The sequence below is a fragment of the Cuculus canorus genome, chromosome 16, assembly GCF_017976375.1.
Source record: "Cuculus canorus isolate bCucCan1 chromosome 16, bCucCan1.pri, whole genome shotgun sequence".
Lineage (NCBI taxonomy): Eukaryota > Metazoa > Chordata > Aves > Cuculiformes > Cuculidae > Cuculus > Cuculus canorus.
Window position 1 is genome coordinate 1,172,576 of NC_071416.1, and position 14,872 is coordinate 1,187,447.

Sequence of the window (14,872 nt, forward strand, 5' to 3'; positions counted from 1 at the left end):
CAATATAAAAACTCCCCCTGGCACAAATGCAGGGAATTCAGGAGCACAGGAGCTCAGCAGCATTTTCCCCACGCTTGTCCAGGACGTGCACCAGCCCAGGGACAGCAGGACTGCCTGCGGCTGAGCCAGGTCTGGACCCTCACCTGCACCAAGTGCTGCAAAGGGAATGGAGGAGTGGAACAAGGCAGGAAAGCAATGACAAAGAGACGGTGGGGAGGGAACTGCGAGCAGGGAAAGGGCAGCTGGGCCAGGAGGCCAGAAAGATCCTAGGAAGTTGCAGAATGAGAGTCCCAAGGAGCAAGGGAGAATGGAGAACGGCTGGCAGCTTTCGGTGAGGACAAGAGAAAATGAGGCCTAAGCACATGGAAGATGTTCAGTAGAAAGGGTCAGGCCTGGCTGGCCGGGGCAGAGGATCCTGCACCTTATGCCCAGCCAGAAGGGAACCATCACACACCTGGAGCCCCGTTCCCTCCACAGCCTGTGAGACCACATCACCATCTCTGCCCCCAGTGCTCCTACTGGGCAGCCCAGCACCATCTTCTGCCCTGTAAAGGTGGAACCTATTATTCAGCTGATGCTCCTTCCTTCCATCCTTCCAGGGATCCCTGGAAAGGCGGAAGCAGAGAGCAGCTCCCAGGGACTTGAAAGGCAGAAGTCAGAGGCCAGCACTGCCGGGAGACACAGTGGGGATGAAGCAGACATCGCACCAGCACTGCTGGGTGTCAGAGCCTCCTCACCAGCCAGCATCGCTCCAAATCCATCCCCAAGCCCCACAGCATCACATGACACTGGGAGTGGGAAGGGGAAAGGAGTTACAGTCTGATGTCCACCCTACTGCCCACCCTGCCCTGAGCCCTGCAGGCTTTCCCCTCCAGGAGCACAGCGTTTCCAGCACACAAAGCTCTGCTGCAGCATCAGGGCCTGAATGGCAGCTCTGTCCTGCAAGGCCACAGCTTGAGCCCGTCCCAAGCTCATGGCCAAGAGCAAAGCCAGCTCCCTGGCTGCCAGGCTCAGACAACATCCACACAACACCTCCTGCCGGGCAGCGTGACCAGAGCCAGCAGCAGTGGCCCACACCATGAGCCACCTTGCACCAAGTGCCAGTACCACTCAGGCCAGGCCAGGCCTCCCTGCAGCCCCAGGAGAAGCAGGATGCCTCTGCAGGAGCCTTGCCTTCAGGTCCAAGGCACCGCCCAAAGCCAGCAGGGACCTGTCCTGTACATGGAGTGTCTAGGGGGACCCTGACCACAGGGCTCTCCAAAGTGTTCTGCTCTGCAGACGGGGGCCAATGCCTGCAGGCTGCCTGGCACCCCACTGCTCGGCAATCCCCTGTGGCTCCAACCAAAGCCACTGGCCAGGCTGTTGCCCCACCAGCAGCCCCAGCTGGGCACCACCATCACACAGTCCTGCCTCCCTGATGGCCACGCTGGCAGCTGCTGGCCCACTCCATCCACACAGGTGGCTGCAGAGCCCCGCAGTGGGAGCGGAAAAGGCACCTTCTCCCAACCACAGCATTTCCACAGGCTGCTGAGCTGCCCTCTCCAGCATCTGCAGCCCCAGCAGTGGCGTGCACAGTCCCGGCTGTTGTATTCCAGTCACTGGGTGTCCACATCCCTTGTTTCCAGCTCTTCATGCAATGCAGCAGAAGCTAAAAATACCCCAGTGCCACCTTCCGTCATGTCTCCGAGCAGGCTCTGCAGTCACCACGGGATGTGCGTGACGGAGGTGGGGCCTGGCTCCATTCCCGAGACAGTCCACCAAGACACAGCCTTTAAAAACAACAGCCGGGAAGCTCCGTCCTGTGACTGATCCAGCCCCAGCCGTGGGCACGGTGGGGCAGAGGGCAATGCTGCTGCTCTGGGCTGACCAGGCTGTCCTCTCCACTCAATACTCTCTTGCAGGGCAGGAAGGAATGCAGGGAAAGATCATGGAAGAAGAGGGTCTGTGCAGCAGTACGCTAGCATGAGTGGCAGCAGGGCATGAAGCCCTTAGGACCGTGGGAAGGACCAGGATGAGCACTCCTGGCTGTGGATGGAGAAGCAGGGCACTCTGGCAGCTCACTGCTTGCCCTGCCCTCCATCCTTTCAGAGCAGGAGCCCACACGCTGCTCAGCAGAGGAAAACTCCTCCATGCCCCCAGCGCTAACAGTGCATCTCAAGAGTCCCAACATGACAAGAAAAGCCCAAGATGGGCCAGGAATCCACAGACACAGCCTGGGACATCTGCTCCCACCACTGCCAGGGCTCTGCTCTGGCCCAGGGAGCTTTGGAACAGACCTCGGTAGTGTTTGCAGCAGGCAACAAATTAAAGCTCATGTTTCACTTAAAACAGACACGCGAAATTCAGGAAAACCCTTCGTTTTAAACAGTGAGTGCTTGAAGAGAAGGCAATCGGAGCTCCCAGAGATACTCCCAGAGCCTGCATGTGCTGACGCGTCCCTGCTGCCAGGGCTGCACAGCAGCCACGTGGTGCCCACAGCCCTGCGTGTTCCCCGAGCCTCCCCATGCCACTGGCTGCACACCGCTGGGACTGGGACACTCCCATCGCCTCTAAACCCAGGGTGAAATGTCAGCAGAGCCTCCCAGGAGAAGGCAGGAGCTAAGGGGTCCACAGGCTTCCCATCCCCTCCACCTCTCCCAGAGGCGAGCAATGCTGCTTTCCTCTTACAGCCTGTGGGATAAAAGCATTTCCATGGCTCCATAAGGAGATTTCCAGGCGCTGTGGGACAATTGCACAGATTTTAGTTCACTATTTCTCAGGTTATTCACCAAGTCAGAGCTTGGCACAAATAAGCAAGAGCAGAAGACTCTTCAGTTCCCAGGGAGAAGTTGGATACAGGCTGGAGAGGCTCTGGTGGTGGCCATGGGCAGGACAAGGCATTTGTTCAGGGCAGTCATGGACTTGGGAAAGTACATCCATAGCCCGTTCCTGAAGAAAGCTGACAGCTCTCCTGCCAAAGTGAAGGACACCAGCACTTTGCCAGTCTTTTTACCCATGGGTCTGAACCTACAACTACACGACAACCAAGACAGAGCTTCGGCATGAGAGGGGCAGCTGGGGTGTTACGTACAGAAACACATGGCCCTAGATCCCTAGGAAACCAACAAGCTCATCTTCTCCATAGAGACTGCTCGATGGACACTCATGAAGGCAACAGCCCTCCTTGTTGCCATGAGGAGTCTGTTTAGAAGGTGTGGGGGCTCCTGGGCTCAGATGTCCATGGGGACATAGAATGGCACCTCTCACTCATTTTGCTCCAAGAGCCCTTGGCAGCCCCAACAGAGTGTGGCAAAGCGCCATCCACCTTGGGAAGCAGCCACCCCCTTCACCACATCTCTGAGGAACCCCAACTAACCTCAGAAGACCTGCTTGGCCAGGCTTTCTTCCAAACACTGAACCCACAGCAGCATCCTGAGTGCTGCCCAGCCCTTTCTGGGGACAGCCCAGCACAGTCCTTGCAGAGCTGGTGACATGCTGCAAGGCTGTCCTATACTGCTGCTGATTCAGAGCACCCGGGTGATGAGCAGCTCGGTCCGTGCCCCTCTGCGCTCATGCTGGAATGCCTTCATCTCCCTCCCAGACTTCATCTGCAGGAGCAGTTTCATGAAACACTTCAGCAGCTGAGCTCGCTAAAATCTCCAGACGCTGGCAGAGGACACCTTTGCTGTGCTTAAAACCCACGGCATTTCCAGAGCAGCCAGACCGGCCCCATGAGTCCAATGGAGCGGTGGGAATCTCTTATCTGGGCTTTGCTAACAGCAGAGAGAGGTCACTTGCCCGTGCCCCAGAGCACCCTGCTCTCCTCCAGGCCTCCCCCTGCCTCAGCAGCAGTGACCCCGCAGGACCATCTGCACTGCCCTCTTCCTCACCTTGAGGCTGCCTCTGCTTCTTCACAGCATCTTTAGGCCACACTGATGAACTCCCCGCTTCCCACAGTCCCGGTGCTCTGTCCACACACCTTCCTCCAGTCACAGCATCCGCCTTGCTGCAACCTCCTAACAGCACCCTCGCCTTTTCCAAATCCTTCCCTCCCTTCCTCCTCCCCGTTATCCTGCTGTGACGACATGATCGACATGATCGGCAGCTGCCCCGGGCAGCACCAAGAGGCTGTTTCAGAGCTGGCAAGAAATGGCACCAGCTCGTGCTCTCCAACAGATTTATCCCTTAGCTCACTGCTCAGTTTAATGGTTTCCCATTAAAGGCTGCGCAGACACAAATCAGCTCTGGGCGGACCGGTTTGTTTTACACCTCTAGCCGTATTTCACCCAGAGGTGAAATTTCTTGCAGGCAGAGCAAGTCTCCAAGCATGTAACAGGTCCTTTCCCCTTACCAGAGTGCCAACTGTCAGGTTATTCCTCTGCACACAGTGAATACAAAGACCACTGGCTCATAAATCAGCCCCGGGAACAGCAGGTAGTTACGATCCAATGCGGCAATTCAGAAATGGCAGCTTCGTGAGATGGGATTACTTCTGAGTGAGGGAGAACTCTCTGGTCAAGCCCTCACGGCCCTGCAGAGGTGATCTTCCCCAGCCTCGCTGCCGGTGCCAGTCCTGCAGCATCGCGTTGTCCGCAGGAACACAGCAAACACGCCATTTGTGACATGAGATTCAAACAAGAATCAACAGTAGAGATTTCAAGGGAAAAGACGGCTCCTTCCCAGGGAACGGAACCAAATCAGGAGCATTTCCACTACTGAAGATAAAGCCCACCTTGTCCAACTGCCCACACCAGACTCAGCCACTCCAGGCTGCAACTCAGGCCCAATTCATAGAACTACAGAATCATGGAATGGTTTGGATTGGAAGGAACCTTAAAGCCCACCCAGTTCCAAATCCTGTCATGGGCAGGGATACCTCCCACTGCATCCGACTGCTCCAAGCCCCATCCAGCCTGGCCTGGAACACTTCCAGGGATGGGGCAGCCACAACTGCTCTGGGGGACCTGGGCCAGGGCCTCCCCACCCTATTTGATTTAATGGGATGTCCCTGCCCATGGCAGGGGGGTTGGAACTAGATGATCTGTAAGGTCCCTTCCAACCCAAAATATTCTATTATTCTATCACTATGAAGAATTTCTTCGTAATGTCTAATCTAAATCTTCCCCCTTACAATTTAAAGACGTTCCCTTTTGTCCTACCACTCCAGGCCCTTGTAAAAGGCCCCTCCCAGCTTTCGTGGAGCCTCTTTCACTACTGGAAGCTGCTCTAAGGTCTCCCTGGACCCTTCTCTTTTCCAGGATGAACAACCGCAACTCTCTCAGCCTGTCCTCGTATAAGAGTGGCTCCAGACTTCGGATCATCTCCGTGGCTTCCTCTGGACCCGTTCCAACAATTCCATATTCTTCTTGTCTTGGGGATTCCGAAACTGAACACGGAACTCCAGGTGAGGTCTCACGAGAGAGGAATAAAGGAGGAGAATCACCGAGGTGCAGCCCTGGCTCGAAGTGCCAGGCCCCCCTGGTTCCCTCCCCACAACACATCGACTGCAACACCCCCCCCAGAGGACACAGTCCCCAGGCCTTGCCAGCTGAGTCGGGAGAAGGAGAGAGGGTCACAAACCTGCTTTTCTTTTTTCTGTATTTTCATGATCATCAAATCTGGGATGAATGTTAGTTCTGCAAGACACAATACAAAAAAACATTTCAGAGTAAAGAGGCTGGTGAACCTGCGTGCTCCGTCCTTCCGCAGCCCTCCTCAAGGCCACGCCAACCCCTGTGTTGCTTAAAGCCACAACGCTGCAGGAGTGAGACGGTCTCCAGGACAAGCTTGGGGACATCCACTCTGCTGAACACGGCAAGGAGCCTGACCACACGTCCCCCTGCAGCTCAATGCTACCTGAACAGGACCAGCCTTGCAGTTGCAATCTTAGCACAAGTGGTGTGCTCGGGGCTAGCAGAGGGGCACCTGTACCTCCCCACAGCCCCAAACCATCCCAGGCACCCCAAGAGTCACACCGGATGCTGCCAGCCCTGCTGCAGCAGAAGGAAATGGTAAACATGCCGAGCAGCAATGACAGCAGTGAAAGACATGGCAAGGATGCAGGCACTGAGGTGTGAGGTGGGCTGTGAGTCCTGCTACCGAGGAAGAGCTGCCGGGGGGCAAGGATAGAGCGAGCTGGAGGGGGAAGAGCCACGCTGGCAGAGACCACATCCCCAGGGAGCCACAGCAGCCCTCGAAGCAGCCAAGGGACAAGGCCAGCAGGCTGGTTGCCTCCTCAGCCCTGTGCCCCAGCAGCGCAGGAGGACATTGTGTGATCAGCACCCACTTCACAGCCCACAGGAGGACCCTGTGTGAATGACACCCACCTCACAGCCCACACGAGGACACCGTAAGTGGCTCCCACCTCAGAGCCTGCAGGAGGACACTGTGTGAGCAGCACCCACCTCACAGGCCACATGAGGACATTGTGAGTGGCTCCCACCTCAGAGCCTGCAGAAGGACGCTGTGTGAGCAGCACCCACCTCACAGGCCGCAGGAGGAAGGAGGCTGTGGGCAGAGAGCAGCCCCACACCAGGCCTGGCTGAGGAGCTGTGGTTGCAAGCCCAGCTCTTAGCAGCACCTTAGCTCCAGGGACAAAAATATCCCCACGCTGTCCCCCACTAGAGAGGGGGACCAACGAGGGTTCTGTGGCAATGTAGGCCTCCAACAGTTCTCTGGGGTGAAGTCTGCTCCCCCAGGCTCTCTGCACCATGGCTCAGCAACCTGCAGCCAGTGGCTGTGGCCCAGCTCAGCCAGCAGCACCTTTTCACTGGTCTCTCCCTGCTGGCACCGCCTGAGCCGTGTGCCCAAATGCAGAGACCCAACGCCCAGCACACCTCCCTGACTGCCACACACCCTCTGTACAGGGACACACACACCTGCCTGGGCCTGATTTCCGTGGGGATTTGGCATAGATTGGGAACCATCAGATGCAGGAGAAAGACGAGATCACTGCTTCCTCCCGGCTGGTGCTGTGTCGGTAGAAAGGCCAGGAGCAGCCCCACCACACGCAGGGTCAGCATCGGGAATGACACCAATCCCAGGTGGATAGGGAGCTGCTGCAGCTCCCCAGGATAAACGCGCTCAAGGTGCCCCACATCACCCTCGGCAGAGCAGTTGGCGTTGCCTGGAGCCCCTAGGAATATGCTTGGTGTGGAGCCAGCGCTCAGCAGTTGTCAGCTCTCACCGTGCCAGCAACCAGCGCCAAAGAGCCCAGAAGGATTTGACGAGTGTTTGAGACACAAAACCCACGAACACCTGCCTCGTGTTTTCCTCCTATACGAGGCAAACCCCACTCCACAGCGACGTGAGAGCCACCAAATGCACTTGGCACAAGGGCACAGCTCGTGCCACCACCGATCCGCACCGCCCAGCACCCCGATAACAGCCCCGCTCCGCGGCAGGAGCACCCTGCTCAGCCTGGACCTCACCGAACCCCAGAGCCAACTATCCTCTGACCCAGAGCTGCTCCTCCCAAAGCAGAAAGCCCAGCACATTTTCTGCACACCGATGCTGGTCCATGGCTCACGCACCACACTAAGGGGAAGAAGCGAAGGCTTCCAACTCTGCTCCCAGCTATGTGGCACGGGCCAGCCCAGCATGTCCCACAGAGAAGTCAACCACAGTGTCATTAAGGCAAAACATCCACAGCCACCATCTGGGAGGAGAGGATGGCACAGGACTTCTCCTGCCAGCCACGCTTGCACTCCTCCAGCTGTGCTCCAGAAAGGCCTCGTGGACAAGGGGCTAAACCAGGCTGGGAGGTGGGTGAGGCTGCAGCAGTGGTGCTTTTCCCTACCAGGAGAGCAGGATGTGGACAGCATTCATGCACACTACTCCAGCAGCCACCACATCTCACCAGCACAGCCCTGGCCTCATCCAGAGCCACGGCAAAGCCAAAACTGGACCAGGAGGGCGTCTATTGCCCTTTGCTGAAATCCAGCAGAGCCAGGGCATGCAGTAAAGCACACGGGTGACTCTACTGAGACCCAGGAGATGGCAGGGAAGGAGAAAGGCTCAGACATTGTCTGCAAGGCAGCAGTTCAGCACCACTTCTGGCAAGCAAAAGCCGAGATAAATCCCTTGCTACAAGTCATAGAATCACAGAATCATTAAGGTTGGAAAAGACCTCTCAGTTCATCCAGTCCAACTGTCAGCCCAACACTCCTGTGCCTACTAAACTACGACCCTAGGTGCCATGGCCATATGTTTTTTTAACCCCTCCAGGGATGGATATAACACCACTGCCCTGGGCAGCCGGTTCCAGGGCTTCACCAATCTGTCACTAAAGACATTTTTCCTAGTATTCAATCTAAACCTCCCCTGGCACAACTTAATAGAATCATAGAATCACCAGGTTGGAAAGGACCCACTGGATCATCGAGTCCAACCATTCCTAACACTCCCTAACCATTTCCCTAAACACTTCATCCACCCATTCCTTAAACACCTCCAGGGAAGGTGACTCGATCACCTCCCTGGGTAGCCTGTTCCAGTGCCTGATGACTCTTTCCATGAAATTTTTTTTCTGATATCCAGCCTGACCCTCCCCTGGTGGAGCTTCAGGCCATTCCCTCTTGTCCTGTCCTCTGTCACTGGGGAGAAGAGCCCAGCTCCCTCCTCTCCACAACCTCCTTTCAGGTATTTGTAGAGAGTAATAAGGTCTCCCCTCAGCCTCCTCTTCTCCAGGGCCTCCTCTTCTCCAGGAACTTAAGGCTGTTTCCTCTCACCCTGTCACTTCTTACCTGGGAGCAGAGCCCAGCACCCACCTCACCACAACCTCTTTCCAGGCAGTTGTAGCCCAGGTTGCAAGCCTCTTGTCGTGTGGCCTATAAGAGTTCATCCCTATCACTCAGCTCTGGGTTTTCAGTTTTTTTTCCTTAAAATAAACCAAACCTCATACATTGAGGGTCACACACGTTCGCTGGCCTAGGTCCAAGCATGCTGACCACCTTCATATGGGGTAACCCAGGCTGCTCTGTGCAGCTGCAGCAAACACCAGCTGCTTGCTTGCTGTCCTGGTGAGGAGCCTCTCTGTCTGGTCCTGCTGCTGCAGGTGAGTGTCCTGAAGCAAGGCAGGGATGGTTTAAAGCTCATTGCTGTGTGTGGTGTACTCATAGAACTGGCTGTCCTTTCGTACCCACAGGCATTGTCCTGCCAGCCCATTGCCAGCCCATGAATCCTACCCCGGCCCAGGTATCCAGTGCCTGGGAAGCAGCAAGGCAGGGTGGCACCAGGGCAGCAGTGGATGGGAGACGAGGCCAGGGCAGTGGGACTGAACCAGCGCTGAGGGCACCGGGGTCCAGCCCTGGCCTGGGCTCTGGAGAGGCAGCAGGACTGGGTTGCTTGCTCAGTGTGGTATCAAGCTTCCCGGCATCCTTCCGCCCTCTCCTTCAGCTGCTGGCAACTGCCTGGATTACCCCCGTACAGAGGTGGTCAGCATGCAGGCTCCTCTGCTTGCTGACCAAGCTGGGATCCTGCTGCCACAGCAGCCCCACACCTGCAGCCCATGGTGCTCCTCCCTGGGCACCTCTGGACTGGGTTTGGGGCAAGGACAGGATGCCTATTCCTAGCTTCCACTTTTCTAGGGAGTGCACAAGGATTAACCGGCACACATGGCTCACAAACAACTTTTGTGAGGTTCAAGTTCAGGAAGGACTCTGGCAGTTCCCTGGGCACAGCCGGCTGCAGAGCAAGGGGCTGCCATCCTGGTTTGGGGAAGGCTGCATTAAACCCTGTGCCGGCCAGAGATCAAGAGTCATCACTACAGCCAGTTGTGCATCCAGGGAATCTGGGGTGTTTAACACCTTGTATTGCAATTATGTGAAGCAAACACCTTCTGCCATCACCTGTTATGGGACAAGCTGGGGAGGAGGCAGGGTCCACATTCCTGTCTGCACAGCTCTGTGGTCTGCTGTGGTCTGCTTTTGCCTGCTGTATCCAGAGCATCTCACCTGCCCTAGGAGCCAGGAACTTGTTCAGCATCCTCGAGGGGAACAGCCACCTTCTAGGGAGCTACTGCATGTGGATATCTACATCTAGAACCCCATTTAACTACCCATTTCCATGCTAATTAAGCATTTGCAGATTAAAGAGAAACTCTAATCTCAAATGAGACAGTCCAATTTCCTAAACGAGCTTATGGTTTTCATATGGAGATCAACATGTTCTCACTCACACATCACTCACTCCAGGCTGCCAGATCCAGCTTTATGGCTGCTGTTTGTATTCCACATGCTCAAGTTTTTAACGCAAGATCAGTGACGTGTGTCCCACACACTGCTCTGCCAGCTCATGACACTCCAGCGGTCATCAGTGTTTCTGGCTGCCAAACCTTCTTCCTGAGGCTGTGGCACCACCTCCTCTGAACCACCAGAGCTGGACACCCCAGTGACGAGAACATCGATGGGCACACTGCGCTGCCAGGCTGGCCGTACGCAAGGGACAACGCAAAGCAGCGCTTCATGCTGTGTTTGTCCCTCTGCACAAGCAGCCCAGCTGCTGCTAGCCATGGCATTTTCAGCTACACGGTCTGGGGTACATCAGGCTCCTATCCTCCTCCCTTGGATTTATATTTATATTTATATTTATATTTATTTATAATTTTATATATTTATATTGTTTTGCAAGCACAAGACATCCCTACAACCAGAAGAAGCCCACATCACGCCAGTATCCCCCAACAAGCCTGCCTGGGCACCTTGAGGAGCTGGAGCATCTGTGGGCAAGGCAAAACCAGTATCAGAAATTCCACATCTGAGCCAACGCCAGCCTGAGATGAGGCAGTGCCCACATGCTCTTCCCCTTCTACCAGCCTTCCCACAAGACTGCCAAGCTCTTTTCTGCAGCTTGAGGATTGCTCTTCCCAGTTCAGGGGCTGGGGCTTGCTAACATATGGGTCCAAGCATCCTGTGGACATGCACAGCACTCCTGCCATGCAGCCCCCAACACTAGTCCCGCAGGCACAAACACGAATGCATGCGAGCACTTGGTGAAAGCACCCCCAGCTTACTGTGGGGAGCAATCATCCGTCACACACAGTTCCACCAGAGCACGGCCCTGGGAGGGTCTCACCGCTGTTCACCCTCAGAAATGGGAGCTGTTTTCAAAATGATCTCCAGGTGGAGGAGAAAAAGCAGTTGAAAACGAGCTGAGAGCGAAGGCAAGGGGGAGCTGCAGTGGTGCAGACTGATCAGCCTGTAAAGAGATAGATCTTTTCTGGAGCTAGAGAAGAACTGGTAACATCCGTCTCAGAAACATGTGAGCCAGGTTTGGGGGAGGAGGTCAGCGTATGGATGGGAAGGAATACAGCTCGGCAGCAGTAACGGGGTTATACCCAAAGGCATGTGTGAGCCAGGCTGTCTTGGCCCGCATCAGCCACAGCACTCACAGGGTATCCGAGCCGGAGCTCAGGAACTGCAGAGTCTCCACCATGCTGTGCAACCCAGGACCCATGTTAACTCCTTCATGTGAGCAGAGACAAAAGAAAACAACACTTTTAGACCATGGAGTCAGGAGAGGCTATTGTGCTAGGAGTGTGTTCAGCATTAACATGGGCAGCCCAGAGCAGCCCCAGGACTGCCCAGGACAAAGCCTTTGCAGATCAGGCGCCACCGAGGACTCTTTTCACAATCACACCTGATGGACAGAGAGACTGTTATCGCATGTACGAAGGAGAGGAGGGTCCTGGCACAAAAGCCAAAGTGCCTTTCCCCTTTTCCATCATATAACACGTCTTCACACCAGGGCATCTAGTTTTGTTCTTGCTCAACACCATCTGCTGAAAATCCAGCTCTGAGTACAAAAAAAGCCCACTTGCGCACTCACCCTCCAGTGCAAACCGATCAACGCACGAGCTGGGTGACAGAGCGCTCCGCTTGTCCCTGCAGCTGCCACAGCATCATCAGACCAGGAAACACACACCCCTGCCGCCAGCCACCAAGGAGAAGTGGTGCCAGGAGATGCAGAGCCAGGAGAAGTTCTGGAGCAGCAGGTACCCCCTTCTGGACACGGTGGGAGCAGGTAGAGGAGTACAGTGCCCAGGGAGCAGCTACATTTATCTCCGAGTACAGCAGAGAAGGCGCTAAGGCAAACACAGGATTCTGGCATGCAGGACTCACTACCGCAGGTAGGATGAGCTTGCTCAAAAGAGCCCAAAGGAGCTCCTTGGGGTCCCGCTCTGCCCAGCACCCCGTCACTATCCTGGGTATCCCACATGTCCCTCCTGCATCCATACTCTGCACACACAACAGCGTGCTGAGGGTGCTCAGGGCTCCCTCTGCACAGCCTCCCACATGCCAGGCAAGGAGTTTACAGCTGCACTAGAAACTCATCTTTCCCAGCTCATAAAAACTTTCGAAGCATGGAAACGAAGCAGTAGGTGCTCAGACAGCACTCTGACAGGATCAAACCACCTCAGAGAGGCAAGTTCACATAGGCTGCCATTCTCCTTGCACCTTCCTCCGTTGTTTTAAACCACCACATCCCCTTGAAATCTGCTGCCCAACTTGCGCTCCAGTCTGGCTCCATGTTCTTTCTCCCCAGACATCCTCCAACAGCCAAGCTACAGCATCATTTGACACCAAAGCTCCTGTCAGGGCTCTCCATACGTCACACAGCACGGTCCTGCTCCTCTGTGCTTCCGAGAGCTTTCTCTCACAGCCCTCCCCTGAGCTCTCATGAGGGCCGGCACTGGAATGGGAAGCTTGGCTTTCTGCACCTATCTTGTGTCTCTCTTCCTCTGATTTTCTATATTTTTATCCTGTCTAAGGGACTAAAAGGAGCAGGCGGGCAGCCCCACGCTGCAGAACCCAGAGGAACGCTGCACATGGCTGGCCTTGGCTCTCTGCTGCTGCTCCGCGTGCCTGAGGCCATGCTTTGAGGAGAGCTGGCCTAAAGTCACTGAGGACTGAAGCTGGAAATAACACGGCACTCACTCTTTCTGTGCTCAGCCCCCAGCAAAACCCAAGACAAAACCACACTTGCAGGGGTCAGCAGTTTCACGGCACATCCAATGCTTGCAGGGGATGGTGTGACAGAGCACACGGGGCATGCGCAGAAGGCCCCGGGAGCTCGGGGATGCCGGGAGAAGAGCTCCTCACCAGACCTCCAGCACAGGGCACATGAGACCCTGCCGAGCGTGCCACTGCATCTCACATTAGAGTGCATCGCCCAAGGAGGTCCCCAGTCGTACCAAGCTAGCCCCACCAAGAACAGCTTCCAGCTTTTCTTCTCCAACCACGCTGAGCCATTCCCCAGCAAGAAGGCATCCCCAGCTTTTCACTAAGCCTCTGGAAGCGTGTCCGTGGCCACACTGCCTGTCCAGAGCAGGGGCCAGCGCAGGAGGGCATCCCACAGCCCCTCTGCCAGTCAGACTTACCCACAGGAACTACTTGTGAGGTCAGGCTGGCCTGGCAGATGTTGTCCTCAGGCCTACATCTGCACAAATTGCTGAACATGCCCTAAACACCACTATTACCACCCAATTTGAGAAGGCCTCAGGCTCACAGCAGGGCTGGGTGGCGTGCACAGAGCCCTCCAAGTATGCCCCAGTGTCCCCATGGGCACTGCCCGCAGCGCCTCCCACACGACCGCTGGGGTGGGACATGAGGCCATCCCACTATTTGCACTGCGGCAGCTGCGAGGTTATGAGAATCGTCACAAGTCACAGCGCTGGAAGCAGGAAATCTAGAAGACGGCCACAGGACAGAAAAGAATTCCTGATATGTGGTTTGCAAAAAAAGCAACAACGCCAGCTTGCTGCAATTGGTCTGTAACGATAAAACAAGCAGCTCCGCAAGGTCCCCTCCACCCACCAGAGGGATCTTGGGTGTCCTCAGCCATCGCCCACAGCAGGCTCCAAGTCAAGACCCAAAGCAGTGCCCCAGTTTCACGGGATAAGCATATTCTTGATAGGGTTTTGAAATTTTAAAGACACCGAAGTCTCAAACAATGTGCTCTAATACTCATGGCATGTCCGCACTGCACAGCTGCTGGGCTGTAAGCAGTGAGCAGCATAGCCCTCCTGCTCCCGCCTGCCTGGGACGAGGCTGGGGCACACACACCTCCCAGCCCTCTGGGCAGAGGGAAATGTGGATGCAGTGGCTCAGGGTGTACAAGGCTCCTGAGCAGACACCAACCATGCATCAGTCCCATAACCTTGCTTCCAAAACTAAAGGTGTTCAGTATTACCGCAAAAGAATAAATTATTTCTGATATTTATCACCTTGTGGGACAGCGACAGCGGGCTCTACGCGGAATTCACTCACAAATCCTGCTCCCGTTGGGAGTCGCAGGTCTTCAGGCAGCACAGTTGAGCCTGCGTGCGTACACGGTGGGCCTGGCTGTGGCGGGTTATCCAGCAACAGCGCAAGGGCGGTGTGAGCTCCACCCGGTCTGGGTTCCATGGGTGCCCCAGCCCGGGACCCTGCCCAGGGCAGCCGTCAGCTCCCAGAAAAGAATCATAGAATGGGTTGGGTTGGAAGGGACCTTAAAGATCACCCAGTTCCACCCCCTGCCATGGACAGGGACACCTCCCACCGCACCAGGTTGCTCAAAGCCCCATCCAGCCCGGCCTGGAGCACCTCCTGGAACTGCTGGGCAACCTGGGCCAGGGCCTCCCCACCCTCACCATGAAGAATTTCTTCCTAATGTCTAGTCTGAATCTTCACTTCTCAAATTTAAAGCCATTGTTGCTCCCCTCAGCTGCAGAGGATCAAAGTGGAGTCCCAAGAATGGGAAACACCTCCTATTTTCAGCAGCTCACTATGCTCCTTTAAGGTCTTGCTTTTCCCAAGAAACAGAAAGGGTTTCAAGGAGGGTTTGAACCCCAGCCTTGCTTTTTGGAAAGAATTTTCCTGACTCAGAAGCTGGAGTTTCACACCAGGAAAATTAT

At 55.6% G+C, this 14,872-nt stretch overlaps 1 protein-coding gene across 3 annotated transcripts in view; it reads right to left on the reverse strand.

The window, feature by feature from the left end:
• Positions 1-14,872, reverse strand: part of CHD6 (chromodomain helicase DNA binding protein 6) — a 90,867-nt gene that overhangs the window by 53,658 nt on the left and 22,337 nt on the right. For all 3 annotated transcript variants that reach the window (XM_054081211.1, XM_054081212.1, XM_054081213.1), the window contains exon 2: positions 5,560-5,615. In XM_054081211.1, coding sequence (XP_053937186.1) covers positions 5,560-5,615 — 56 coding nt within the window. The remainder of the gene's footprint in view (positions 1-5,559; positions 5,616-14,872) is intronic.